Raw genomic sequence first — 26678 nt, forward strand, 5'->3', positions numbered from 1 at the left:
AGGAGGGGATGTGGAAAAACTGCTTAATGAGAACTGGGTTTCCTTCTAGGGTGATGAAAATATTTTGGAACTAGACAGAGGTGGTGGCTGCATAATACTGTGAAGGTACTAAATGCTACTGAATTGTTCGCTTTCAAAATGGTGAATTTTAAGTTACATGAATTTGGCGTCAAAAAGAAAAATAAATAATAAATAATAACGCTTTTTATCTCCAGGAGGGAAAAAAAAAGATAATCACACACCATATGTGGTACCCCAATTTGGGGAAGGAAAAAAACCACGGGATAAAATGGGACAACAGAGATAGAAAATGGCTCAGTATGCTTTCATCCCTAGTCCTCAGGACAGGAGAAAACCGGAGCTAACAGTTACTAGGTACCTTCTAAGTCTGGTGTTCAGAAGGGCTTATCTGCTGGGACATTGTTTTTTGCCAGGACAAAACTAAAATAAAAAACTCACATTTCCTAACATCTACTCTTAGGACTTGCAGGTCCTTACAGTTTTGTCTTACATAGTCTTGGGACTATATTCAAGGAGATAAACAAAAGAAATCAGTACTAGGGAAAAATATATATATATACAGCTAAGCCATGTTTAAGACTTAGCTACTGTTCCACATAATATTTAACTTTAGTAGTAACTCAACTTTCCTTTACAAAACAAATGCCAAAGTAAGCACTCCATCCAAATAATTTAAATCATAAAATTCAAATAGCTAAACTACTCAAAAAAAGAAGAAAAGAATATACAGAAAAGTCAAATAACTGCTTTTGTGAATTACATCACAAATAATTAACTCACAAGGTCAACAACTGGAGAAAACCCTACTCTCAGAACATGTCTCTGTCCTTTAACAGCTCTGAGCCAATAACTGGGATCAATATCCAGAATTTCCTTAGGAAAGCACTAAAACCACAAAACACAGATCATAATTGAACTGTGAAATCAGCTTCCTAAACTTTGCAATTATTTACTACATGACGTTCATGTTACATTAACATTGGTATTTTCAAGGTCAATATCATGTTTGTTCAACTTCTTGGAGTCACACATTTTTGTGATATTTTTAACATCTGACTAAAGCTTCTATCATCACAAGATGCTCACACTGTTTACAGACATTCTGAAGCAGCAGCTGGTGTTCCTCAGGCACATCTTGTTATAATAGAGTAACAGTTTTAAACTCCAGGTGTATATTTTACTACTGAAGTGTAAAAAAACTCTGCTTTAACTTAAAAAGTTTTCCTCCCTAATGATGGAGAGAGACATACAGAATGAAATGGAGGCAAGTGAGGACAACGTTATGACAAGATCACAAATACAGAGATTCTTATGCATGCATACTGGGAGTACAGCTAGCATGCTGAATGTACTAAAGGCTAAATAATATTGACCCTGCTTAGATCTTTCATGTCATTTTTAATATATTTTCCCATCCCATTTAAAAAATGTAGAAACTTACCCACACAAGCATTGAGGAACAGCCAATCAGTCTTTTTCATCCTGTTTTTAATTTGCTTTAGTTTTTTGAAGTCCACTTCAAGTTCCTCCTTGCTGCCAACAGCACCAGCCAATTCAATCCTCTGAAAATCCATTTTCATTTCAGAGTCCCGTTTCGTAGTAGGAGGCGATCTTCTTTGGCTATTACCGCTGCTGCAGCTTCCCCTCCATCGAGCTCTGTCTTGCTCATTTATTATTGAAGAGGCCTCTTCAGTCTCTGCCAACTCTATTGCTTCAATATTATTAGGTCTGGGATGATCACAAACAACACATTTTTTAGCCTTGGCCCAGTTTTCATACGTGCAAATAGAACATGTCCAATGCTGGGTCCTTGTGTTCAGTTTATTTCTATCATTGTATTCCTCACAAGGATCAACAGAAAAAGCAACTGGTCTTGAGCCAGATCCTGAGGATTGAGGAGATTCCGTGGGACTCCTGGTCCTACGTTGGGATAAGCACTGGGTACATCTGATTGCTCTTGGCCAGTTCAAATATGTACACATGTGGCACGACCATTTATTTGCATTTTCCATGCTGTATGAAGATTTAACCCTCGGTCTTGCACTTGAGTCTGGACATATCAAAGGACTACTTCCTCCTTCAGTGCTGGAAGGATCCCAATCTCTACCAACATCACTTGAACCACTTTTGAATGGATCTTCTGTAATAATTGTTCCACTAGGTCTTTGAGCACGACACATAGTACACTTGATTGCAGACGGCCAGTTTTCATACGTACAGTATTCACAGGCCCACTTAATTCCACGTTCTGACATTGTGCACTTCTTGAAGTGTGTTATGTCAGGCAGGAAGCTATAAACAATTAGGACATGGTTATTAAACAATAACTATATAATTCTATCTCTGAAAATACGCCCCCCAAATAAAAGTACCCTTCAACTTACAAAATACAAATTTCTCAAAAGATACACGTAAGATTTCATACTGAACTATCCTTATTTTTTTTTTAATTTCCAAAGAGACACCAGAGATAAATTTCCAAAGCAAAATCTTAGACCTAGAGATTTAATGAAATTGTACTTTGGAATGCAAAACAGATAGGCAGAAGAGAAAGGCAAGTCTGTTCTAAGAGAAAAGGAGGTTAAATAGGGAAGCTGCTAACAGAAATGTTTAATTTCAGCCAAGTCATCACCATCAATTTAGAAAAATAACTAATACTTAAAAAATTCAAAGGGAAGGGAAAGAACACAAACCAAATATCTTACATAACCATTCTCAAGTTATGAACAATATAGATTATTAGCCTACCTAGGTAGAGTATCATAACGTCTTATTCACTAAAGAATTCAGAAGATCAAAGTCAATTCTGTTATTCTTGCTAAGGGAGAAAAGCAGCTTTTTTAAAAGTGCTAATTATCCACTGCTCTTAATAAGCACAGGTAGAAAAGAAAGATATTGAGAAGTAATCTTTACAATTAACGAAGTAACACTGTGAAATAGAGATAAAAGTTCCCTGATAGCCTATATCCTCAAAATCTAGTTCTGCCTGGAGGACAAAAAATAAACACTGCACATCACTCATACTTGGGACAATCAAACCAAAGGAACGTCCCTGAGAAAACTACTAGCATAATCACGCGAATATAATTTTGAATATTCATACTCAAAATATTCAACATTTAAAATATACTCACAATTGTATTTACATTAAAAATATATGAACTATTTAAAAGGTTCCTAGGATTCTACACTGGGCTTATTAAACACTACTATAATGAAGACTTTATTATTTAATTACAACTAATTTATTAATAAAGCAATTACATAGCAAATTTACTAATGATTTTTTCAATGACTTGAATTTAGACATTGGCCTCTAAAGTCAGCCTCCACTTTCTCAAATCCCTTCTCAACTAAACTAATATCATCATACCACCTATTTTTAAACAGGAAAGTAAAAGGAATCCTAGGCAGAGTAATAGAAGCTTTCCCTCTCTTGGGGATTCTTCCTGAACTTGGAAAGCTAAATCTTTCATTTCACTTGATAAGCATATGATTATGTTCCTGCTTGCAAAATCCTCACCCCATTCATAGTGTGAACTCTGTTAAGATGACAAATTCATTATAAGAAAGGCTACTATTTAATAGCTAAATTAAAAATCACTTACTAAGATTTTAGTTTCCATGCTATAACATCCACCTTGCACATGGTTAGAATAAAAGTACAGTTTATAAATCAGACCAAAGACAAGAGTCAGTCTTCATGTTGGCTCAGATTCTGACTTCCTCAGGAGATACTGCAAAACATGATAAGTGTTCTGACTGTGAATAGCTATTCCTGTAAAGGAGACCAAAACTGAATTTCACTTGAAGCCTGCTACTTTATCCAAAAGTATTAATTTTTAAAGGCTTTATTTTAATCAATTCTCTATCTTAATTCTATTCATTTCTTTTAATAATGGACTTTTATATTTAGAATTTTAAGTTAACACAGCAATAAAACTAGCTAACTGATTGGGCTGGTCACTCAAATTAGACATGGGAAAGACACTTCTCTCTAAAACCTTAAACGTGTATGTGCACTAATATTATCAGTAATATCAACTTGGTAAAGCTAAGTCAATTCCTATCTGTAGTCCTTGTTATTACTGAAGGAGGTAGGAGCAAAGGTGGTATACCAAATAGAAAAAGCAAAAAAAATACTGCTTCTATTTAGCTTTAAAGTCTGTTCCTCTCTCAGCAACTGTATTTTTTCCTAACTCAGGTAACTTGTACTTATCTTGTTTAGCTTTTTAAGTTTAGTTTGTGCATATATGACACAAAATTTGACAGCAGTCCAAGAGTGCTGAAGGGAGGGGAACTATAATCATATAAGCATCCATAAAACGGACAATCGAGATTTAATGACAATATTCATACTCATTAGGCAGTTTCTCCCTTTAGCTTCTCAGGAATGAAATATAAATAACTTACTCACGCTATTGGAAATTAAAACAAGCAAGCAAATACTTATCATGACAAGAACAAATGACATAATGAACACATCCAGGGCTTCTATAAGTAATTTCAATATTTCATTTTAAATTGTCATATTCAAAAATCCATGCTTCTTTGATAAGTCTTACTTTGATATGTTTGTAGGCTCAATTAAACAGCTTGTGACCTTACATTATCTTAGTTAATCTTCAGGGAACTAACGTGCCAGTAAAACATATTTAAATGTCCATGTCTGACAGAAAAACAAACAAAAAAGCTACCATAAAAAATAAAGAATCATTGTCAAACATGCCTGGTATTAAATAGCCTACCCCTTCCAAAAATTAGGTAATTAAGCAATACTAAAACCAAGCTCAAGAGTTTTGAGATAAGTGCATTCATTGTATTAGATAATGATGTATACAGTATCCACTCTATGGGGAATTAGAGACTCGGTAGGAATATTGTTTTCGGTAACTGAAAGCTAAAATTTATTGGAGAGGATTACCTGAGAGAGCCATTTGTACCTGTGGTAATCAGTAAATGGAATGGAAGAGTAAGGATAACATCAGCTCAATTATGTGATTTTGCATTACTGAGATGAAATTAACACTAAGTACACTTTTTCTTCCAGATGTCAAAACATCCCAAAAAGAACATAAAATTATTTAACAGCAACCAGTTCTGAGAGTTAATATTGCACACTGAAATAAAACCGTTACAAAATATCTTTTAAGTTAACATACATTCATATAACCAAGTAAATTTAAGTCTAATTTTACAGGTAACAGATTTCCAAACTCCATCTAATAACTCATACTTCAATTAATTGGTATAATAAAAAGCAACAATAAAATCTGCATAATCTGAACCTTCTTTAAGGTGAACTAGACACAACTGCTACTCTTAAAAGAAATATTCCTTGGTTCAAATGCATACCAGGATTTCCCATCCTGTGGACCAAAGAGTCCATGAATCCATTTGTACATCAAGCTCTAGCTGTAGACAGACTGAATAATGCCTCCAAGTATATCAACCATTTTCCAGTACTAAATTCGTAACTTCTCTTCATTATATACTTTCCAGTTCAAATAACCATAAAAGCACAAGTATTATGGGTGTATGGATTAACAGCTGGGGAAAGGGAGGGACTAGTAACTGAACATTTTTATACTGTCGTGCTTAACAATGAATTAATTAGACCTACTTGTGAAGCATTAGTAAACCTTGTAGAAGAAATATATCTATACTGAAGTCAATTCCTCAAAATTGCAGCTATGCTACAAATTTCCCCAACCACCTCCTAAAACTCTATGAAAGAGAACTGGAAAAGTAAAATAATCCTCATCAAGTACAAGGATTTAAGAAACAAACCAAGGGGCCAGCCCCATGGCCGAGTGGTTAAGTTTGTGGGCTCCGCTTCAGCAGCCCAGGGTTTCACCGGTTCGGATCCTGGGCGTGGACACGGTACCACTCATCAGGCCATGCTGAGATGGCGTCCCACATGCCACAACTAGAAGGACCCACAACTAAAATATATACAACTGTGTACCGAGGGGCTTTGGGGAGAAAGAGGAAAAATTTTTAAAAAAAGCAAAAAACGAGAGATCGGTTGCCAATTAGTTTCAGACAATGAGAAGTTATCCAAAGGAACAAGTGACAGCAGTCTTTAAGTTCTGTATCACCTTTATCAGTAAGTCTATACTTACTACTATAAATACTTATTAATATAAATTGTTGATGTAAATATTAATTAACATACATCTGTGGAGATTCACAAATGCTCAGAAAGCATCTTAGGGCAATACAGATGAAAGCTAAAACTAAAACGATATTCCAAGCATGCTGAATTTTCAGGTTCTGCTAAAATATTACACGGTAATTCTGAATTGTAACATTTATATAAATAAAAAGTACTACTTAACTCCTTAAGCCAAAAATCCCACATAGTCATTTCCTCTTTTCTCCTCAGCGTCTTTCCTTTTTTTTTTTAATTAAAGATTGGCAATTGAACTAACAACTGCGGCCAATTTTTTTTTTTTCCTACTTTGTCTCCCCAAATCCCCCCGGGTACATAGTTGTATATCTTAATTGCAGGTCCTTCTAGTTGTGGCACGTGGGATGCCGCCTTAACGTGACCTGACAAGCAGTGCCATGTCCGCGCCCAGGATCCAAACCAGCGAAACCCTGGGCCGCCGCAGGGGAGCGCGCCACGGGGCCAGCCCCTCTCCTCAGCATCTTTCTACATCACTATCTTCCTCGCAACAGTCAACAGAAAAAGAACAACTAGTCTTGAGCAAGATCCTGAAGACTGATGATATGATGAACCCTATATCTACTAATCTGACCTCATTTCAGGGCTCCAAGAGCTTATCACATCCTACATTAAAGCTCTTATCTTCTTCTCACAACAAACTCCTATCCTGACTTCTCCAGTTTCCATTAAAGACACTTAGTAACACCCCCGCCCCCAGCACAGAAACTCAGAATCGTCTTGAATTCTGCCCTGTTCCCATAGATTCTCTTTAGTGGTTTCTGTCCAATTAATTCTTTTCTTCCCATTCCAACTGTCATCAACCCTTTCTCAGTTCAGGTCAGAACCACTGCAATAGCCTCCTAGGCCCATTCCCTTTCTAAGTCCATCTAGCTCACTGTTACCAGAATAATCTTTCTAATAACAAGCTCTCTTTCTGAAGCTCTTCTGCAATAGTATAAACTCTCAACTCCTTCCCAGCACACAAACACCCACTCCCAAACACACCTCACATACCCTAGACTCGTGGCTCAGTTTAAGTCTCATCTCATGAAGTTTTTTTTTCAAATCACTTCAAGTGCACTCCAAGTAACTACGCTTCTACTGACATTTGGCACTTTCTGTATTTCCTCTTCGGGCTGGTTTCTGGAACACGGATTTGTGTGTATTTTCCCTGTATCATTACCCTCCCCTCGGTTTTCAGTCAGGTAGCCAAGCTTTCAAAAACTTTGGCTCAGGGATTCTAGTGGCATGGAATGTGGACCAGCCCTGTGTTTAGTAAAACCCATAGAAGAGACCATGTTGACTGACCTGAAGAAAGAGAAAAGAGTGGAGCTTCTGAATAATCTCAGGCAAAAAAGAGAAATTCTAGAGGAGGGGATGCACTCCTGTGGCAAGACCTCAGTAGAAAGTCTCTGTCACTAAAAGCTGGGGGCCAAGCCATAGGTACTCATGAGCTGGTTAACTAACCAAGTCCTGTGATGTAAAGGGCACAAGTACAAAAACTTTTGCAATCATTAAATATCTTCTGAAAGTACTACATTTAGGTGAAACTATGTATAAATAATCAAGAATCAGTAGATCTCAAAAATGTGCTGAACTTCCTCCCATAGAGAAGTCACTATTTTCTCTATTATCTGTATCTAATGAGTAGATTTGAACTAAACATACTTCCTAAGTAAGGCCCCGTCCCAGGAATTTATGGACAAGCTGTACAAAGTAAATTTAGCTAAGATAACAAAGTTAAATAACACCTGCCATGGTGACAGTGGCCTTACTGGCACTAAACCGTAATTAACTGAGGCAATTACCCATACGACTAGTATATCTAACTTCATTCCAACCAAACTTAAGTCCTTGAAATATAACAAGGAATATAAAGTTTACATTTCAATATGTCAACACTGCATTGATTAGAAAAAAATGTAATAAAAGTTACCATTCTAATAGTTGGTTGTCTTTTTTTTTTTGCTGAGGAAGAGTCACCCTGAGCTAACATCTGTGCCGATCGTCCTCTATTTTCTATGTGGGTCGCCACCACAGCATGGCTGCTAACAAGTGATGTAGGTCCACGTCCAGGAACCAAACCTGGGCCACCAAAGCAGAGCTAATGGAACTTAACCACTAGGCCACAGGGCCGGCCCTAAGGATTGGTCTTTTAAACCACTAGAGAATTAGCAATGCACTGATTAGAATGGAAGATGATCTACAGACACAAAATTAATTTACGTGTCAAATCTCACATGAAACAAAGGCAATGCTCTTTCTTTCTTTCTTTTGAGATTTTATTTTTCCTTTTTCTCCCCAAAGCCCCCCGGTACACAGTTGTGTATTTTTTAGTTATGGGTCCTTCCAGTTGTGGCATGTGGGACGCTGCCTCAGTGTGGCCTGATGAGCGGTGCCACGTCGATGCCAAGGATTCAAACCGGCAAAACCCTGGGCCACCGCAGTGGAACACACGAACTTAACCACTCGGTCACGGGGCTGGCCCTCGCAATGCTCTTTCTTTTAATCTATTTTAGTCACTTCAAGAGGAATTCTACCTCTTCACATACTAGGGCTTTTTCCGTAATTTAGCCAAGTTCCTCTATACTCTCTAGTTCCTAGACAGTAACAAGAAAGGAAGGAGGAGTAACACACGTGTATCTTGAGCTACTGTAGAACAGTTCCTTTACATAATTTCAGAGACATCACAGGTCAATCACACACCCCAAATTATAATCCCAAACAAAACTAATTCAATGTAACAACCTAAGCCGAGTTACCAAACGTCTATTATACACTCAGAAATGTGGAGAGATGTAAGTAGATAAAACACTGTCCTTGCGCTCAGGGCACCTACAATCTGATTAGATGAAAGATGACTACGATTTTCTTAAACATACATGGAAATGGGGTGATGATCTCCAGGACCGCATATCAACCCAGCATTTAAAAAATAATAAAACTTTTGCAAGCACTATGAACAGGCTACCTCATTCAGAATTTGATTTATTTCATTATCCTATCCATTCTCTGTTCACACTGAACAGATTAGTCTCAATTAACAAAGTATCCATAGGAACCAAGAGTCATTACTACACCTAGCTCAACTAAAGGCCATCTTTTCACCAAACACTATGATGTCACCTGTGTGATAGAGAAAGAAAGGGAAGAAACCTGGAGCTTTAAGACAATCAGTAAATTCTGATATAAGTAAGAAAAAGATGCAAAAAGCAAGCAGAAGCAAGTGGATGAAATATTCCAAGGCAAAACCAACTCAGAGCTACCAATCTTGTCCAAAAATATCTTTTTCTTAACACCTCAACTTTTCAAATTTCTTTGTTATTTTGCCTAACTTCCAATCCATTAAAATTATTTGAATTAAAACTTATTTTATAAATACAAGTTCTTTACAAATGCTTTTATTAGTAACATTCAATTACATCATTTTTCTCATGATTCCTAGTGTAATGAATAACAGGAAAACAGGATGGGGACTTTGTGATTTCAGTTTTCATTGCAGGGACAGGGAGAACAAGTAGGCAACAGTTTAGCAAAGGGCAACTTGGGAAGGAATGCCGAAGACAGCAGCAGGTTTAAGGCACTGCTTGCTCAATCATCAGAGATGGACGACTGTCTAGGCCAACTCTGTCTATTTTACAATTCTGCCAGGGTCATCTTTGTCCAACTGAGAAGAAAAAATAGCTAAAACTTATGCATTTACTGCATGCTAGACATTGTTCTAAGCACTGTACATATACATTAAGTAATTTAATCCTCAGAACCCTATGAAACAAGTACTATTATTATCTTTAATTTTACAGATTGGAAACAGAAACAGAGTTGAGTAACTTGCCTAAAATCACAAAGCTACTAACTGGCAGTGCCAGGGTTTGAATCCAGGGATTCTAGCTCCAAAGTCTGTACTATACACACTATGTAATAAATATACATTTATAGGGCAGCCCATACTGACCTGGTCCCATTACCCAGAATTTGAACTATTTCAATAAAATGGGTGTAGAAGGAAAGTACCTCAACATAATAAAGGCCATATATGACAAACCCAGCCAACAACATACTCAACGGTGAGTTTCTCACTAAGCAGTCCTTCCTAGACGACTACCGACAGACATTATCTAAAGAGGCAAACTTAAAAAAAGAAACTTTAACACACATTTTGCTCAAATTTTAGCTTTTTAAAATTACACACAATCTTCCCAAAGCATATCTAGTTTGACAACTACTCCAAAATGTCTAAAAAGTTGAGCAAGTAGGCAAGATCTCAGAAAGTGATTTATAAAACAAGATATACTAAATTTAACATCTAAAATTGAGTGAAAAAAGACAACTTGGAGCATTCACCATGGTTTCAGACTATAAAATACCTTAATTATTTTTTATTTTGGATGCAATCCCTAAGGAAGAAAATATTAATAATAAAAGTCAGCTTGACTTCTCTTTAATACACTAATCCAGATTACTAAACAAACTACAGTATGCCAATTAAAACAAAAAGAGAAAGCCTTCCATTTTCATTCAGACAATCAAAAAAGGGGAATCTCCCCAAATGGCACGTGTATGAATTATGGTAACTATACAAGGCCCTGTTTTAAAGGAAAGCAAAGAATGACTGTGAGACAGTAAGGAAATCATTTTTATCTTTTACAGCCTCAATTTTCTCATTTGTAAAAAAAAAAAAAAATGAATGAGTTAGACAAGATGATCTCCAGAATCCCCACCCTATATAACTCTAACTAGCAAAGAGTCTGACATTTTTCTACATAAACATTCACTTGAAAATCCTGTTTATCGAATTTATTTTGCAAATATTCTTTTTCCAAAGATGAGTTTTTTAACTTTTCCCTGCTCCACTTGTGACAAATTCTGATATTCAAGCCCAAATTTTACAATATACGCTAGGATTAAGTTAATGATCACTTAACAGATCTAAGCAGTATCAAAAATCTATTTTTAAAATAAAGCTATCATATATCCATACACCAATGTGAATTATTTGTGCCAAGTATTAATAATATTGTCATCAAACCTGAATATGATGAAGCTTCTAGACCTAACTACCAATTTACAGGATTACAGGGTACAGAGGCATAAACTGATTCTGTGGAGATGCAATTAACATATTTCTGTTTGTGTATTAAAACACATATATGTTAAAAAATTACCTGAACACCAATTTGATATTATTAAGAAATTATTAAAGATTTAAGGTATGATTAACAGCATGGTACCCACGTTTCTAAAAGAGTCTTTTTCTCTTAAGAGACACATACCGAAATACCTACAGTGTTATAAGATATCTGGAATTTGCTTTAAAATAATCCATTGGGAGTAAGCAAGAAGAATATAAATGAAACAAGATTATAACTGGGTGATGCATACATAACAATTCATTCTCCTAGTCTATCATACTTAATGTTTGAAAATTATCATAATGGAAAGTTTTAAAAATCTATCAGGAAGGTAAAAAATGCTGTACTAGACTGAGAATTAAGGCTTAGACTGCTAAGGCTAGAAAAAAAGCAGGAAGCAGTATATTGTCTACTGCTGATTGCTACTCAAAACTTGGTCCATGGGGGCCTGTGATAGTCTACAAACTTTATTGGTCTGTAGAGAAATTGAGAGTAAGCACTTAGAAACTTTTGTAGCAATTTTACAGAATTTTATGATTCTTGAATCTAATAATAAAACACTTGGGCTTGTTTGGGAAGCAGTGTTAAAACATTTGGAAAGCTTATAAATACAGCTTCTTTCTACAACTCGCAGGTACAGTTCATAAAAGAGAGAAAACATATCAAATTATGAAGTTTCTTTCAGTCTAACCTTGCACAGATGAACATAACACTTCAGAAAACTAAGACAGACAAACTGAAGTGATCAAAATCTGTCTTTTTAATGTCTCTCATCAACAGACGCAAAATCCTCAACAGAATATTAGCAAATCAAATCCAACAATGTATAAAAAGAAATATACACCACAAGCAAGTGGGGTTTAACCCAGATATGCAAGGCTAGTGTAATGTTCAAAAATCAATTAATGTAATCCATCATATCAAAAGGTTAAAGAAGAAAAAAAGTCACATGAACACATGCAGAAAAGGCATTTGACAAAAATCCAACACCTACACATGATTTAAAAAAAAAAAACTCTCAGCAAACCAGGAATACAAGGAAACTTCCTCAATGTGATAAAGAGCATGTACAAAAAAAATCTATACCTAACATCATACTCAATGGTAAGGAACTAGAAAACTTCCCACTAAGATCAGTGATAAGGCAAAGACATCTCCTCGCACCACTCTTTCAATAATGAACTGGAAATTCTAGCTAATGCAGTAAGAAAAGGAAATAAAAAGCATACAGATCGGAAAGGAAGAAATAAAACCCTCTTTATTTGCAGGTGACATTATTGTCTATGTAGAAACTCTGAAAGAATCAACAACTCCTAGTGCTAATAAATGACTATAACAAGGTTGCAAGATACAAAGTTAATATACAAAAGTCAACTGCTTTCCTATATACCAGCAATGAACAAATGGAATTTGAAATTAAAAACATATCACCATTTAGATTAGCACTCCTAAAATTGAAATACTTAGATATAAATCTAAGAAAATATGTACAAAATCTATATAAGGAAAACTGCAAACCTGTGATGAAAGAAACCAAAGAAGAACTAAATAAATGGAGAGATATTCCATGTTCATGGATAGGAAGACGCAATATTATCAAAATCTCAGTTCTTGCCAATTTCATCAAGAGATTCAACACAATCCCAATCAAAATCTCAGCAAGTTATTACGGGAGTACTGACAGACTAATTCTGAAGTTTATACGGAGAAGCGTAATTCTCAGAATATCCAACACAGTACTGAAGAAAAAATAAAGTCAGAGAACTGATTACCCTGATTTCAAGACTTACTATAAAGCTATAGTAATCAACGGTACGGTACTGGTGAAAAAGAACAGACAAATAAGTCAATGGAATAGAAAAGAGCCCAGAAATAGATCCACATATAAAGTCAACTGATCTTTGACGAAGAAAGAAGTAAAGGCAATCCAATGAAAAAAAGATAAGTCTTCTCAAAAAATGGTGCTGGAACAACTGACATCTACATACAAAAAAAATGACTCTAGACACAGACTTCACAACCTTCACAAAAATTAACTCAAAATAAATCACAGACCTAAATGTAAAATGCAGAACTATAAAATTCCTAGAAGATAACGCAAAAGGAAATCTAGATGATCTTGGCTATGGCAATGACTTTTTAGATAAAACACCAAAGGCATAATCCATGGAAGACATACTTGAGAAGATGGACTTGTTAAAATTAAAAACTTCTGCTCTGCAAAAGACACTGTCAAAAGAACAAGACAGAAAAATAGGAAAAAAATCTGCAAAAGACATATCTGATAAAAGACTATCATCCAAAACATACGAAGAACTCTTAAAAACTCAACAATAAGAAAACAAACAACCCAGTTAAAACATGGGCAAAAGGCCCGAACAAACACCTCACCAAGATATACAGTTGGCAACCAACCACATGAAAAAATGCTCAACATTCTATGTTATGAGAGAATTGCAAATTAAAATAGCAATGAGATACCACTACACACCTATTAGAATAGCCAAAATCCAGAACACAAGTACGACAACACCAACAGTGGCGAGGATGTAGAACAACAAGAACACCCATTCGTTACTGATGTGAATGCAAACTCGTAGCATGACTTAGGAACAGAGTTTGGCAGTTTCTCACAAAACTAAACATGCTCTTATCACACGATCCAGCAATTGTATACCGTGGTATTTACCCGAAGGAGGTGAAAATTTATGTCTACACAGAAGCCTGCACACAGATTTTTACAGCAGCTTTATTCACAATTGCCAAAACCCGCAAGCAACCAAGATGTCCTTCAGCAGGTGAAGAGATAAACTATGGCACATCTAGACAATGAAACATTATTCAGCACTAAAAAGAAATGAGCTATCAAGCTATGAAAAAACATGGTGGAACCTTAAATGCATATTACTGAAGTGAAAGAAGCTCATCTGAAATGGCTACATACTATATGATTCCAATTATATGACATTCTGGAAAAGGCAAAATAGAAGCAATAAAAAGATCAGTGACTGCCAAAGGTTGGGGAGGAGGGAAGGATGAAAAGGCAGAGCACAGACGATTTTTAGAACAGTGAAACTATTCTGTATGATACTATAATGATATATACATTACATATTTGTCAAAACCCATAAAATGTACAACACCAAGTGTGAACCTTAACGTAAACTATGAACTCCGTTTGACAATGAAGTGCCATGGTAGATTCATCAATTGGAACAAATGTACCAATCTGTTGCAGGATGGTGATAGTGAGGGAGGTCACTCATGTGTGGGGGCTGGGGGCATGAGAGAACTCTCCGTACTTTCTGTTCAATTTTGCTGTGAATCTAAACTGCTCTAAAAAAATAAAGTGTACTTTTAAAAATCTACTGCTTAATGATGTCTTTTAGTCACTAATATACAAGAAACATTTTCTTAAAAAAAATCCATTCTCAAAGAACGATGGGGAGTTTCAAAAAGGACACAAACTTTTGGTGTGAACCTAAAACTGCTCTAAAAAATAAAAATCTTTTGGGGCTGGCCCCGTGGCCGAGTGGTTAAGTTCGCGCGCTCCGCTGCAGGCAGCCCAGTGTTTCGTTGGTTCGAATCCTGGGCGCGGACATGGCACTGCTCGTCAAGCCACGCTGAGTCAGCGTCCCACATGCCACAACTAGAAGGATCCACAACGAAGAATATACACCTATGTACCGGGGGGCTTTGGGGAGAAAAAGGAAAAAATAAAATAAAAATCTTTAAAAAAAGGGGGGGGGACACAGAAATTAGCATGAATAAATTAGCATGAATTATCACCTTACACCCGTTAGATTGGCAAAAACATCCAAAACCAAGAGTGACAAATGTTGGAGAGGTTGTGGAGAAAAAGGAACCCTCATACACTGTTGGTGGGAATGCAAACTGGTACAGCCACTATGGAAAACAGTATGGAGATTTCTCAAAAAGTTAAAAATAGAAATACCCTATGACCCAGCCATCCCATCACTGGGTATCTATCCTAAGAACCTGAAATCAGAAATCCCAAGAGTCCCTTGCACCCCTACGTTCATCGCAGCATTATTTACAATAGCCAACACGTGGAACCAACCTACATGCCCAGAAACTGATGATTGGATAAAGAAGATATGGTATATATACACAATGGAATACTACTCAGCCATAAAAAAAGACAAAATTGGCCCATTCGCAGCAACGTGGATGGACCTCGAGAGTATTATGTTAAGCGAAATAAGCCAGTCAGAGAAAGATGAACTCTATATGACTCCACTCATAGGTGGAAGTTAACATATTGACAAGGAGATCTAATCGGTGATTACCAGGGAAAAGGGGGGGTTGGGGGAGGGCACAAAGGGGGAAGTGGTGTACCCACAACATGACTAACAATAATGTACAAGTGAAATCACACAAGGTTGTAATCTATCATAACATTAATAAAAAAATAAATAAAAAATAAAAATAAAAATCTTTAAAAAGAAAGGGGGGGACACAGAAATTAGCATGAAGGGCTCCCACTAGCCAAAGCTGGGTCAACTTGAGCAACCACATAAATAATAACAGTAAAGGATTTTAAGGCATTGAATAAAATAAAAACCCATAAGTCTACACAGATGTTGATAAACAAACAGATAAATAGGAAGAGAAAGCTCTTTCTTAGAGTAGAAATCCAACTAATAAATGCAAAAGAATAAATGGATTAGAAAATCACCATTTGGCAATCTTCACAATAGATTCAGAAAATAATCATCAATGAATGTTAAAACTACTGGGTGAAAATCTGACAATTAACAGGATATTTAAATAATCTCCAAGTATCTCCCCACAACAAGTGATACGTTACAAAACCTAGTAGACATCTAGAAAACCAAGTAATCAAAACTAACCACACCAGTAATGACGTCTTTTGCCTCCTGACACTGTCATACTAAGAAAAACACATCACTTCTGTGGTAGTCTTGCTAGAAACTGCAAATTCTGACACCAGAGAAAACATCAGATATACCATATTAAGAGACTTTCTACAAAATAACCAGTCCTATATTCTTCAAAAACACCAATATCATGAAAGACAAGAAAAGACTTTACCATTCCAAATTAAAGGAGCTTATAAAAAACATGGCAATAGACTACAACACATGATCTGAGATTTTCTTCTGCCATTATAAAGAACATTAATGGGACAACTGACAAAATCTGAATAAGATTTGTACAATCTTACTCTTATTAAGAATTACATAATAATATCATACAACGTTAATTTCCTGATTTTGATAATTATCTTCTGGTTATGCTAAGAGAAAGCCTTTGTTTTTAGGAAATACATACTGAACTACTTAGGGATAAAGGGATATCAAGTTTGCAACTAACCTTCAAACAGTTCTGGGGAAAAAAACATACTTGTGTTTATATATATCCACATCACACAATAAACCTTACAAGTCACAAAATACTTTGAAATACATCATCATTTTATCTTGGCAAAAACCATGAAATAGGTACAGAAGAGTCCTTTTACATGAGAGTAAATCTGGTCTCCTACATTCTAAACCTTTCTCAAGAACTGTCCCTTCTTTCCATCCCTACCACCAAGCCCTAGTTCATCACTGCTCTCCTTAACTATTTATTATTCTAACTAGTCTTCCTACTTTAATACTCCACATCTCTGCCAGAATGGTCCGTCAAAAAAAAAAAAAAAATCACGTTGCTATTCTGTAGCTTTAAAACTTTGAACAACATCCTACAATGTTAAAAGTCCTAAATAGGGCATAGGCCCTTCATGACTGATGTTGAAGTATCTCCTCAGCCACCCCTCCAAACACACACACACTCGCACATCAAGAATATCCTACAACATTTTCCTTTCGTGATCCTGTACTGCCTTTCACCAAAGCGTTATTAAGGTGAAAACTACTTTATTTTACTATAGAAAGATCAGTTCCTTCTCTTGATATTTATACCCAGTTCTCTCACATAAAGGAGAACACTGCACTTCTTAGACATGAGTTCACGTCCCTCTCCACCCGAATGGAATCTGAGATACTGGCCAAATTCTTAAGACCCAAGCCTATTCATCTGAAAATAATATCATAATGCCTTATCTGTCCTAAAGCTGGGGCTAAAACCAATAATCTCAAGATCCACGTACTATAAGTAATGTTACAAACAACTGCTTCAAATAACATGACCTTAAATTCTGTATGGAGCTTAAGACCACAAAAAACTCATATAATTTCACTTAAACCTCAGAACCCTCAGGTACTTCCTCCTAAGGTACCCCAGAATCCTCCTGAACTAGAAGTACTTTCATTTTACAAGAAATCCATGGCTCCAGGAAATGACTTGCCCAGGGTGACAAAAGCTTTAGACAGTAAACCCCAGATTCTGACTCCCATTTTCTCTCACTAGGGCACCACAGCCTTCCAAGGCTACAAAAACATTTCCCTAGAACGAAACATGAATATTAGGTTACAAGACAGGCTAACTGTATAGCCACTGTCTCTAGCTACCACAGAGCATTGCCACTGTCTCCAAAACAAGCCCCCAAAATCTTTACTTTTCTCAGGACTCCCCTCCCACATCCCTAACGTGAGCCACCATCAACCCCCACGTGGATTACTGCATAGCCACCCCACTAATCTTACTGCTTCTCCTCTACCCACCACCCTTACAGAGAAGCCAGATGGATCCTTTAGCAATGTAAACCAGGTCACAACACAAGGATTTAAAATCCTCTAATGGCTTCCCAATCCACTCAGAATAAAATTAAAATTCCCCAGTCTTTCTTGCAAATCTTTACATAAATGTGGATTTGTTCTGTTCCTTTTACAAGTAGGCTCATTCTCACCTTAAGAGTTTTGCAGTAGAAATCTCCTCCACCTAGAATGCTTTTTCCCCAGATTTTCACATGGCCAGTTGTTGTCACTGAGATCTAGGTTTAAATATCACCTCCTCTGAAAGATTTCCCCTGACTACTCAGTCAGTGTCTACCACTTCACCCTAGTTTCATTATCTGCATAGCACTTATCACAACCCAGTATTTTTTTGTTTGCTCCTTGATTGTCTCTCCACATTAGAATATAATTCAAGTAACAGAGACTTTCTTTGTCTTGTTCATACATTTGGTATAGTTATTTCAGAAATGCTTAACATTGAACAGGTCATTACTAAATGTTTTAACTTCAGTAGCCTTTGCAACAGTGTTTTACGTAATCTACTTTTTGAAAATCCTAAACAACCTCAGATGACACAGTATGTGCCCAGTAATTATTAACCTAATTTGCTGAGTCAATTTCTATAAAAACAATGCCTTCAGATTTTCAACTTAATACCACAAATATTCCCAACATATCCCCCTACACACAGAGACAGAGCTAGACGGAGAAGGGAAGAGAGAACTCTCCCCTCTCCCATCTGTGAAGATGACCCACAGGGAAGAGGGTCCCTCTCCTTTCTAATTCCCAGCTCTGGGGAAGAATGAGATCAGGGGCTGAAGAAGGAATAAGGCACTCATAACCTGCAGGTCCTAGGAGTGCCTTTCCAACTTCATCCACACTTTAGCCACACTGAACCCTCTGCTGGTCCTTAAACATGACATGTAATCTTCATGTCTCCATGCCTTCACTCATTCGATTGCTTCTGCACAGGATGCTCTCTCATTCCCACTCCTGATTCTTACCCGGTTTTATATACCCAGAAACCTGTTACTGCTCCTCCTTCAGTGAGCAGCTCAATGTTGCCACCTCTGTAAAGCCCTTCCTGACTCAATACTAATCTTGTGCTAAGTTAATTTAGTCATTTCTTTACTAGTACTTAGTCTAACGGATTAGGGTTTGTTTCTAATGATCAATTGTGAAAAACTCATTTTTATGTCTCTATAAACAGTATCTGCTATGCAACACTTGCTCACTAATCATTTAGTCAATAAAAAGCCCCTCAATCCTCTACCAGTATCAAAGGATAGTATTCCAAAAAAGGATTAGTCAAAAATAGTCCTGCAAATTGCTATAGTTTCCCTGTTTAAAAACAAACTTTAGTATCATTAAATACCAAAAAATGAAGTAAACTACCCACCCCAACCAAAAAAGCAAAGAATTTAGAAATGGTTTGTTAAAAATCACCGAGAGGGGCCAGCCCAGTGGCGCAGTCCTTAAGTTTGCACGTTCTGCTTCAGCGGCCTGCAGTTCGCATCCCAGGTGCAGACCTATGCACTGCTCAGCAAGCCATGCTGTGGCAGGCGTCCCCCACATAAAATAGAGTAAGATGGGCACAAATGGTAGCTCAGGGCCAATCTTCCTCAGCAAAAAGAGGAGGAACGGCAGCAGACATTAGCTCAGGGCTAATCTTCCTCAAAAAAAAAAAATCATAGAGATGATGTCCTGCCTTCAGAATTCCAATCACAGGCGTATTGCTGCAACCTAATGCTCAAGACTAAGCAGAGATCCTTTTCTCCATCTGCAAAATAAGGATAATTTCTTCATATATCCAGGGAATATTGTCTTGCAATAATCAATTTAGAGTAGAGAATAATTATATTGTTAAAACTAAGTAAATTTCAGCAAATGGTGCTGGGACAACTGGAAAGCCACCTGCAAAAGAATCAAGTTGGACCCCCTACCTCATACTATAAACAAAACAACTCAAAATTATCACAGACCTAAATATAAGAGCTAAAACTATAAAATTCTTATAAGAAAACATATATGCAAATCTTCTTGACTCTGGATTAGACAACGGCTTCTTAGAGACAACACCAAAAGCACAAGTGACAAGAGAAAACATAAACTGGACTATAACAAAATTAAAACCTTCTGTGCTTTAAAGGACACTATCAAGAAAGTGAAAAGACACATACATATGGTGACTGACAAATAATAATGTACAACTGAAATTTCACAATGTTATAAACTATTACGACCTCAAAAAACAAAAAATGAAAAGACAAGCCACTGAACAGGATAAAACATTTGCAAATTATTTGTCTGACTTGTATCCAGAATACATAAAGAAATCTTACAACTCAACAATAGAAAGACAACCTAAACGAAAAACGGGAAAAGCATTTGAATAGACATTTCTCTAAATAAGATAGACAAACGGCCAAGAAGCACATGAAAAGATACTCAATACCATTAGTCATTAGGGAAATGCAAGTAAAAACTAGGAGATGCCACTTCACTACGATGGCTATAATAAAAAAGACAAACAATAACAAGTGTTGATGACAATGTAGAGAAATGGGACTGACACATTGCCAGTAGAAACGTAAAATGGTACAACCACTTGAAAACAGTCAGGAAGTTCCTTAAAGGTTAAACACAGAGTTACCATACGACCCAGCAATTCCACTCCTAGGTATATACCCAAGAGAAATGAAAACTTAACTCCACATAAGAACTTGTACACAAATGTTCATAGCAGCATATTTCATAATAGCAAAAAAGGTGGAAATAACCTAAATATCCATCAATAAATGAGTGGATAAACCTAAGCAAAATGTAATATATCCATACAATGAAATATTGATTATTCAGCCACAAAAGGGAATGAAGTACTGATACATGCTACAACATGGGTAAACCTTGAAAACATAATGCTAAGTTCACAAAGCTAGACACAAAACGTCATATATCATATGACTCCATTTATATGAAATGTACAGAAAAGGCAAATCCACAGAGACAAAGCGAAGTAGCAGTTGTCAGGAACTGGGGCAAAGGGAAATGACTGCTAACGGGTACAGGGTCTCTTTCGGGGGTGATGAAAATGTTCTGTATAGTGGTGATGGTTACACAACTCTGTGAATACACTAAAAACCAAAAAATTGTCTACTTTAATAGAGTGATTTTTATGGTATATAAAATAAACCTCAAAGAAGGTGTTATAAAAAAAATTAAGTTAAGAAAAAGCTGGAAAGATATGCAACTGATTTCCAACACCTTATCCATCCAAATATTTTTTTATTTATGTGAATTTAATCCACATAAAAATTTAACTTACCAAAGGATGGAAAAAAAAATTGTGTTGGTTGAGGAGGAGGTGGGACAATTTGGCCTCAATATATGAACTGTAAAAATAAAGGAAATTAGTTTCTTCATTACTAAAAAGTTGAATTCACTAGGAAGCTGAAAAATTATTAACTTTACAGTCAATTTACCTGATCAACCTCCATTTTAAAATTCAAACGGATTGCTCACGTCAAAAATTTCATCTCAACCAAAATACACCACCTTGCAAGAAATCAAAGAATGCTTACTGATCCAGATTTCTCAAATGCTGAAATCACTAATATAATTCTATGAAAGTGCCTCTTAGAAATGCAAGTAGCCTAAGTAAAATGCCTAGTATTTCTGGAAAGTTTAACAGACTAATTTTAGCTTCAATTATGCTAAAAAGGTTTCTGAAGCTTAAAAAAAAGTTTTCTTGTAAACTACTTTCTAAAAGTCAGTCAATTCCAAGGGAAAAAAATATTCTGATGAACTGAAGGAAGAGGACAAGTTTTCAGACAGATGCAGTAGATAAATCAAGATGGTTTACTGCTGAGAGACTACGTATCCATAAAATACCAGGACTCCTACTCACACACACAACACAACAGAAACACACACACCTATTTTCCAACTACATTAGCATCCACCTTAGTACTACATAATTACATGAATTATTCTTGGTATACAAAAATACCACGGACCAGCTTGTTTGTGTTTTCTTCCAACAGTGTTGACAGGTAGCAGTGAATCACACATTCTCTTGAGTCGCATTTGCCTCATGATCAGTGACACATGCCGCCAACATCCGAGGTTAAGGATGCAAACTGAGACTACAGATTATTTTCTCCTTCCCATGATGCTGTTACCTATATACACATATGGAATGACCACCCTTGGTGTCACTAGTGCCAAACTCAATGGAAGTAATTGTCCCAGACTCAAATCTGAAGTAAACTATGGAACTGTCATACTTTTATTTGAATAACAAGACATAACCACTATCAAAATGTTGAGCATCTTCTACAAGAAGAGAACTAAGCTGATAATTAACACACTGACTAAAAAAAAATTTTTGAGAGAGTCACAATTTCAAATATTTTGTCTCATAAATCATCAAAGTCCCAGAAACTACAATACATAGAAAAGTACAAACTGATGTCCTGGAATACTTTTATAACCAAAAATACTTTGGCAGACCATGTATCCATATTTTCAGTGCTGAATATATGGTCTCCATAGATACAGGGTTCAAGTTTCATACTTATTTTTCAGAGTCTGAAAAATCTAATTGGGAATCAGAATAAAAACATAAAAGAAGACAAACTGAAATCCAGGCTAGCATATGCTAAGAAAAAAAAACAAGAAAACAGTCCCACCCAAGAGAGGAGTGAACAGACCCCTTGGGGCTGAAGTAGTCAAAAAAGCCTTCTCAAGAGACAGGACTTAACTAGGTCCAGAGTAAAGAGAGTATCCATGAATACAAACAGAAAAAGGCTTCAAACAAAAAGAAGGGCATAAAGAAAGGCCAAGAGGGGTGACTCAACAGGAACAACAAACAAGTCAGTCTGGCTGAAACTAAGGATTCACAAAGGGAAGAAATAAAGAGTTAAGACTGAAGAATGGATCACGGCCAGATTATAGAGGAACCTGAATACCACACCAAAGAGCTTAAACTATACTTTGCATGTAATAAAGAATGTCCTGGAAGTTTTTATGCTGTGATGTGAGGAGGTGAGAGTATTAAAATGTGCAAGGTATTATTTACTCAAAGCATAAGCAGAGCACAAATATTTCAACTGAAACACCCCATTACTGAGAGACAAAGTATTCAAAGCCCAGGTAAAAGGGCTTATTATTGGTGGAGGAGGGACTCCAGCAGCAATGCTCAAATAATACATTGAACCAAATTAAATAAAAAGTTACAATGGTCTACTTTTGCAACTCCCATATATTTAAAGTTTCCATTTATTATAAAAGCAATATAAGTATAAAGCACATTGAACAGTTCTCACTACATCAATTACACGAGGTAATTTATGTCAAACATTGTACAAGAGGATTGTGAGCTCCAGAACTACGTTAATCCTCAGACTTTAAATGTGATATGCCATAACTCTTATCAGTGCACAGAGCAGGATCAAAGCCACATTACCATGAATGAGTTCATCATACTATCCCAAGCACATTTCAAGAGTAAACAAATGGGTGTCTCAATGCTCTGAAGCATTAATAAAAGGTGCTGAAACATTTACAGAAATAAAAATCCCTCATGATAATCTAATATCCTCCCTAAAGATTAATATGTGTCATCACTGTCCTCTTAGTCCCCCTACAGCCCAATAAACACGTTAGGAAATTTTAGTAAAAGGAGACGACTGCATATCTCGTAAGATTCAAAAATCAAGGGGAGCAGGGTTCTAAATTTCTTTAGAATCATCTCACTTAATAATAATAACCAAGAGGAGAGATCCAGCTTTATTTTTCACATAGTTTAGATGACTTTCCCAAGGCCCTTGGCACAAGCCAAGATCAAAATTCCTTATGGTTTTCCCTGGCTTATGGTTTGTACACTGAGTCATCCATATTTGAGCAAAACAGGGGTACCCCTGAGGTCGCACAAGTGATAAAGAACAGAACAACCACTCATTATATCACGTTTCCAAGAGCTAAAGATTTCTCTTCAACTGTGTTCACAAAACAGTATTTTCTGTATACTAAATCTGTTGACAACCTACAGATCAAACGGTGAGCAAATAAACCAAAATATCGGGTAGAGGGGACGGCGTTTAACCTGACAGTCTATGGAGTTACGGAAACGGGGGATCAGTTGACTGATACTCAAAATTCTGAGCAAGAAAATTTCAAAACACAAGTGTATCTCAAAGATAATGGGCCAGTTCAAACTTCCAGACTGAACCTAAACTGCCCGCCCCTTGTGCTTAACGCAAGCATTCATTACAGTCCTTTTGTCTGTGAAATGACCCACAGCAAGCCACAGGGGAGAAAATAAGACACTTGCACTGAACTGAACAATCGTTATTGCCAGCGAGAGGGGCAATCTTTCCACTAGTTCCGGCTCCTCCTTCCCAGCCCACCCCCGGTGCCCCCCACCTTTATTCTCTTAAACAGAAATGGCAACAACGGGAGGCCACCGCGGGAGGCGGAGAGGAAACGGCCAAGGGACCGAAATACAAGTTTGGAGACCAGCACCAACTTGTGGCGATGAACCCAAGTGTTTAGGGCCTAATGCAGAGTGGGAGCGAAATCCCACTCACCCGCTCGTAGGTGGCAGGAAAAGAAGTCGGGGGCGGGGCGAGGAATCTGGCGGAAGAAAGGTAACAGGGCAGGCGGCGCGTCCAGCCGCGCCTGATCGACGGCCGGTAAACAAGCGGGGAGGACCCACCCTCCCACAGCCCCGGGCCTATCCTCGCACCGGGAAAACTCAAGATGGAAGCGCGGCGGCGGCAGACCGTGCCCCTCCCCTCGCCTGCGACGCCGCCCCAGGGGGCGCGGGCAGGCGGCCCCGGAGACCCGGCCGCCTGAGCGCCGCCTGGGAGCTAGGGGCCGGGCAGGCCGCGGCGGGAGCCGCGAGGGGCCTGCGGGAGGGCGCCCTCCCGGGACCAGGTTACCTGGCGGCGGCAGCTCCTCCTCCAGCTCCTGCTCCTCCTACCCGTCCGACGCTCGGCGCCCGGCGGCGGCGGCGGCGGCGGCGGCGACTCCCCGAGCAGCCCGCGGCGACGAGCCGAGCCCGGCCCCTCTCCGCCTCCCTCCGCGCCGCCGCCCGCCCCGCTGCTGCCGCCTCCGCCCTCTCCCCTCAGTCAGGACATGGTCTCCGCGGGCCCGCGCGCGGCTCCCGGGTGCCGGAGGCGGGGGCAGAGGGGCGGAGAGCAGGCGCGGAGGCGGGGGGGCGCCGGGGGGCGGGGGGAGAGACCAGAGGAGGCGGCCTCGGGCGCTGCGGGATCCTAATGGCGACGGTGAGGGGCCCCGAAGCCAAATAAACCCCACCGCGAGCAGCACAACGTCAAGACTGGACCTCGCCGCTCGGCGCCCTATCATTGGCCCCGAGGTCGCCAGCGGCGCAGCCAATGGGCGGTCGTCTCTTTCAGGGCGCAGGAGGCGGGCCGCAGAAAGGTGACGTCACGCCGGCGCCCGGCCCTATTGTGAGGCGGTGGCGCGTCGGCGCCGCGCCCCGCCCCGTGTGCGGCGTCCGGGCTGCGGGCCTTCGGCGACGTGCTGGGGACGCCGGGAGGTGACGGGGCGGCGTGGTGTGCGCCGGGCTGGGAGGCCCGGAGGGGGTCGTCTGGGCGGCCCGTTTCGCTTTGCCTCTTGTGTGCAATGGAGTCCCCGGGCTCCTAAGGCAGCCCTGAGTCTCATGTCCCCGTCTCTCCACATTTACTTAGGACAGATTCTGCTTCACTCTTTCTTATACGCTTTCAAACTTTTTTTTTTAAATATATATATTTTTTAAGATTTTTTTTTTTTTGCTTTTTCTCCCCAAAGCCCCCCGGTACGTAGTTGTATATTCTTCGTTGTGGGTCCTTCTAGTTGTGGCATGTGGGACGCTGCCTCAGCGTGGTTTGATGAGCAGTGCCATGTCCGCGCCCAGGATTGGAGCCAAGAAACACTGGGCCGCCTGCAGCGGAGCGTGCGAACTTAACCACTTGGCCATGGGGCCAGCCCCGCAAACTCTTTATAAGACACCGAAGAAGATAAATGTTTAGGTTGTTCGTGATACTTTTTCATATATCTATTTTAATGTCTTATTTTTTCCTCCTGCCTTGGAGGCAGCTATCCATTTATGTGTGTATGTGTATTTATATATATTACATGTATGCATACGTACATGCATGGTGAAAAGCCGTGGAGTTATATGCCAATTATATTTCAATAAAGTAATATTTTTTTAAGCAAAAAAAAGCCAGGGAGACTTTGCTTTTCGTTCTCTTCTACTGCTTCCTAGCTCTAATTGTGGGCAAACGCAGCTTTCCTGTGGTTGCCTTTTCTGTAAATTGTAAATTTAAGGCAGAGGATAAATTACAGCTGTGGAAAAAATACTGCCAGGAGAATTCCCAGAGCCCAAGTTCTAAAGAGAATGTATGTGGTGATGTATTTTGTATATTTCTTTCTTTTACTTACCGTAAATGTAGCCAAATAGTGGGAGTCATTTAGCCATTTGCTAAAACCCCATAAGTGTGTCAGATTTTTCCACCTAGAGAGCTTTGTTTTTCCCAGTGAGACTTCACCTTGCGTTTTTCATACTTCAAATTTTTTATTTCAATAATTTAAAAAGCTACAAAACACAGCAACTCTTTAAAAGTTGTAATCCTCTTTAAAAGTTATCTGTAGGGCAGGCCTGGTGGCATGGTGGTGAAGTTT

General features: G+C 38.3%; 1 protein-coding gene across 6 annotated transcripts in view; it reads right to left on the bottom strand.

Moving 5' to 3' along the window:
• The window catches only part of ZRANB1 (zinc finger RANBP2-type containing 1), a 65942-nt gene extending 40611 nt beyond the window's left edge, over window positions 1-25331 (bottom strand). Inside the window, exons 1-3 of one of the 6 annotated variants that reach the window (XM_070572599.1) lie at window positions 24932-25090; window positions 3630-3758; window positions 1463-2313 (exon numbers count right to left, since the gene is read on the bottom strand). In XM_070572599.1, coding sequence (XP_070428700.1) covers window positions 1463-2313; window positions 3630-3670 — 892 coding nt within the window. In that variant the 5' untranslated portion in view covers window positions 3671-3758; window positions 24932-25090. Of the gene's footprint in view, window positions 1-1462; window positions 2314-3629; window positions 3800-24931 lie in introns of those variants that run through there. The other 5 variants (XM_070572667.1, XM_070572523.1, XM_070572794.1 and 2 more) reach the window with 5 other exon arrangements.
• Between the last annotated feature and the right edge of the window lie 1347 nt (window positions 25332-26678).

The sequence above is a fragment of the Equus przewalskii genome, chromosome 1, assembly GCF_037783145.1.
Source record: "Equus przewalskii isolate Varuska chromosome 1, EquPr2, whole genome shotgun sequence".
NCBI lineage: Eukaryota > Metazoa > Chordata > Mammalia > Perissodactyla > Equidae > Equus > Equus przewalskii.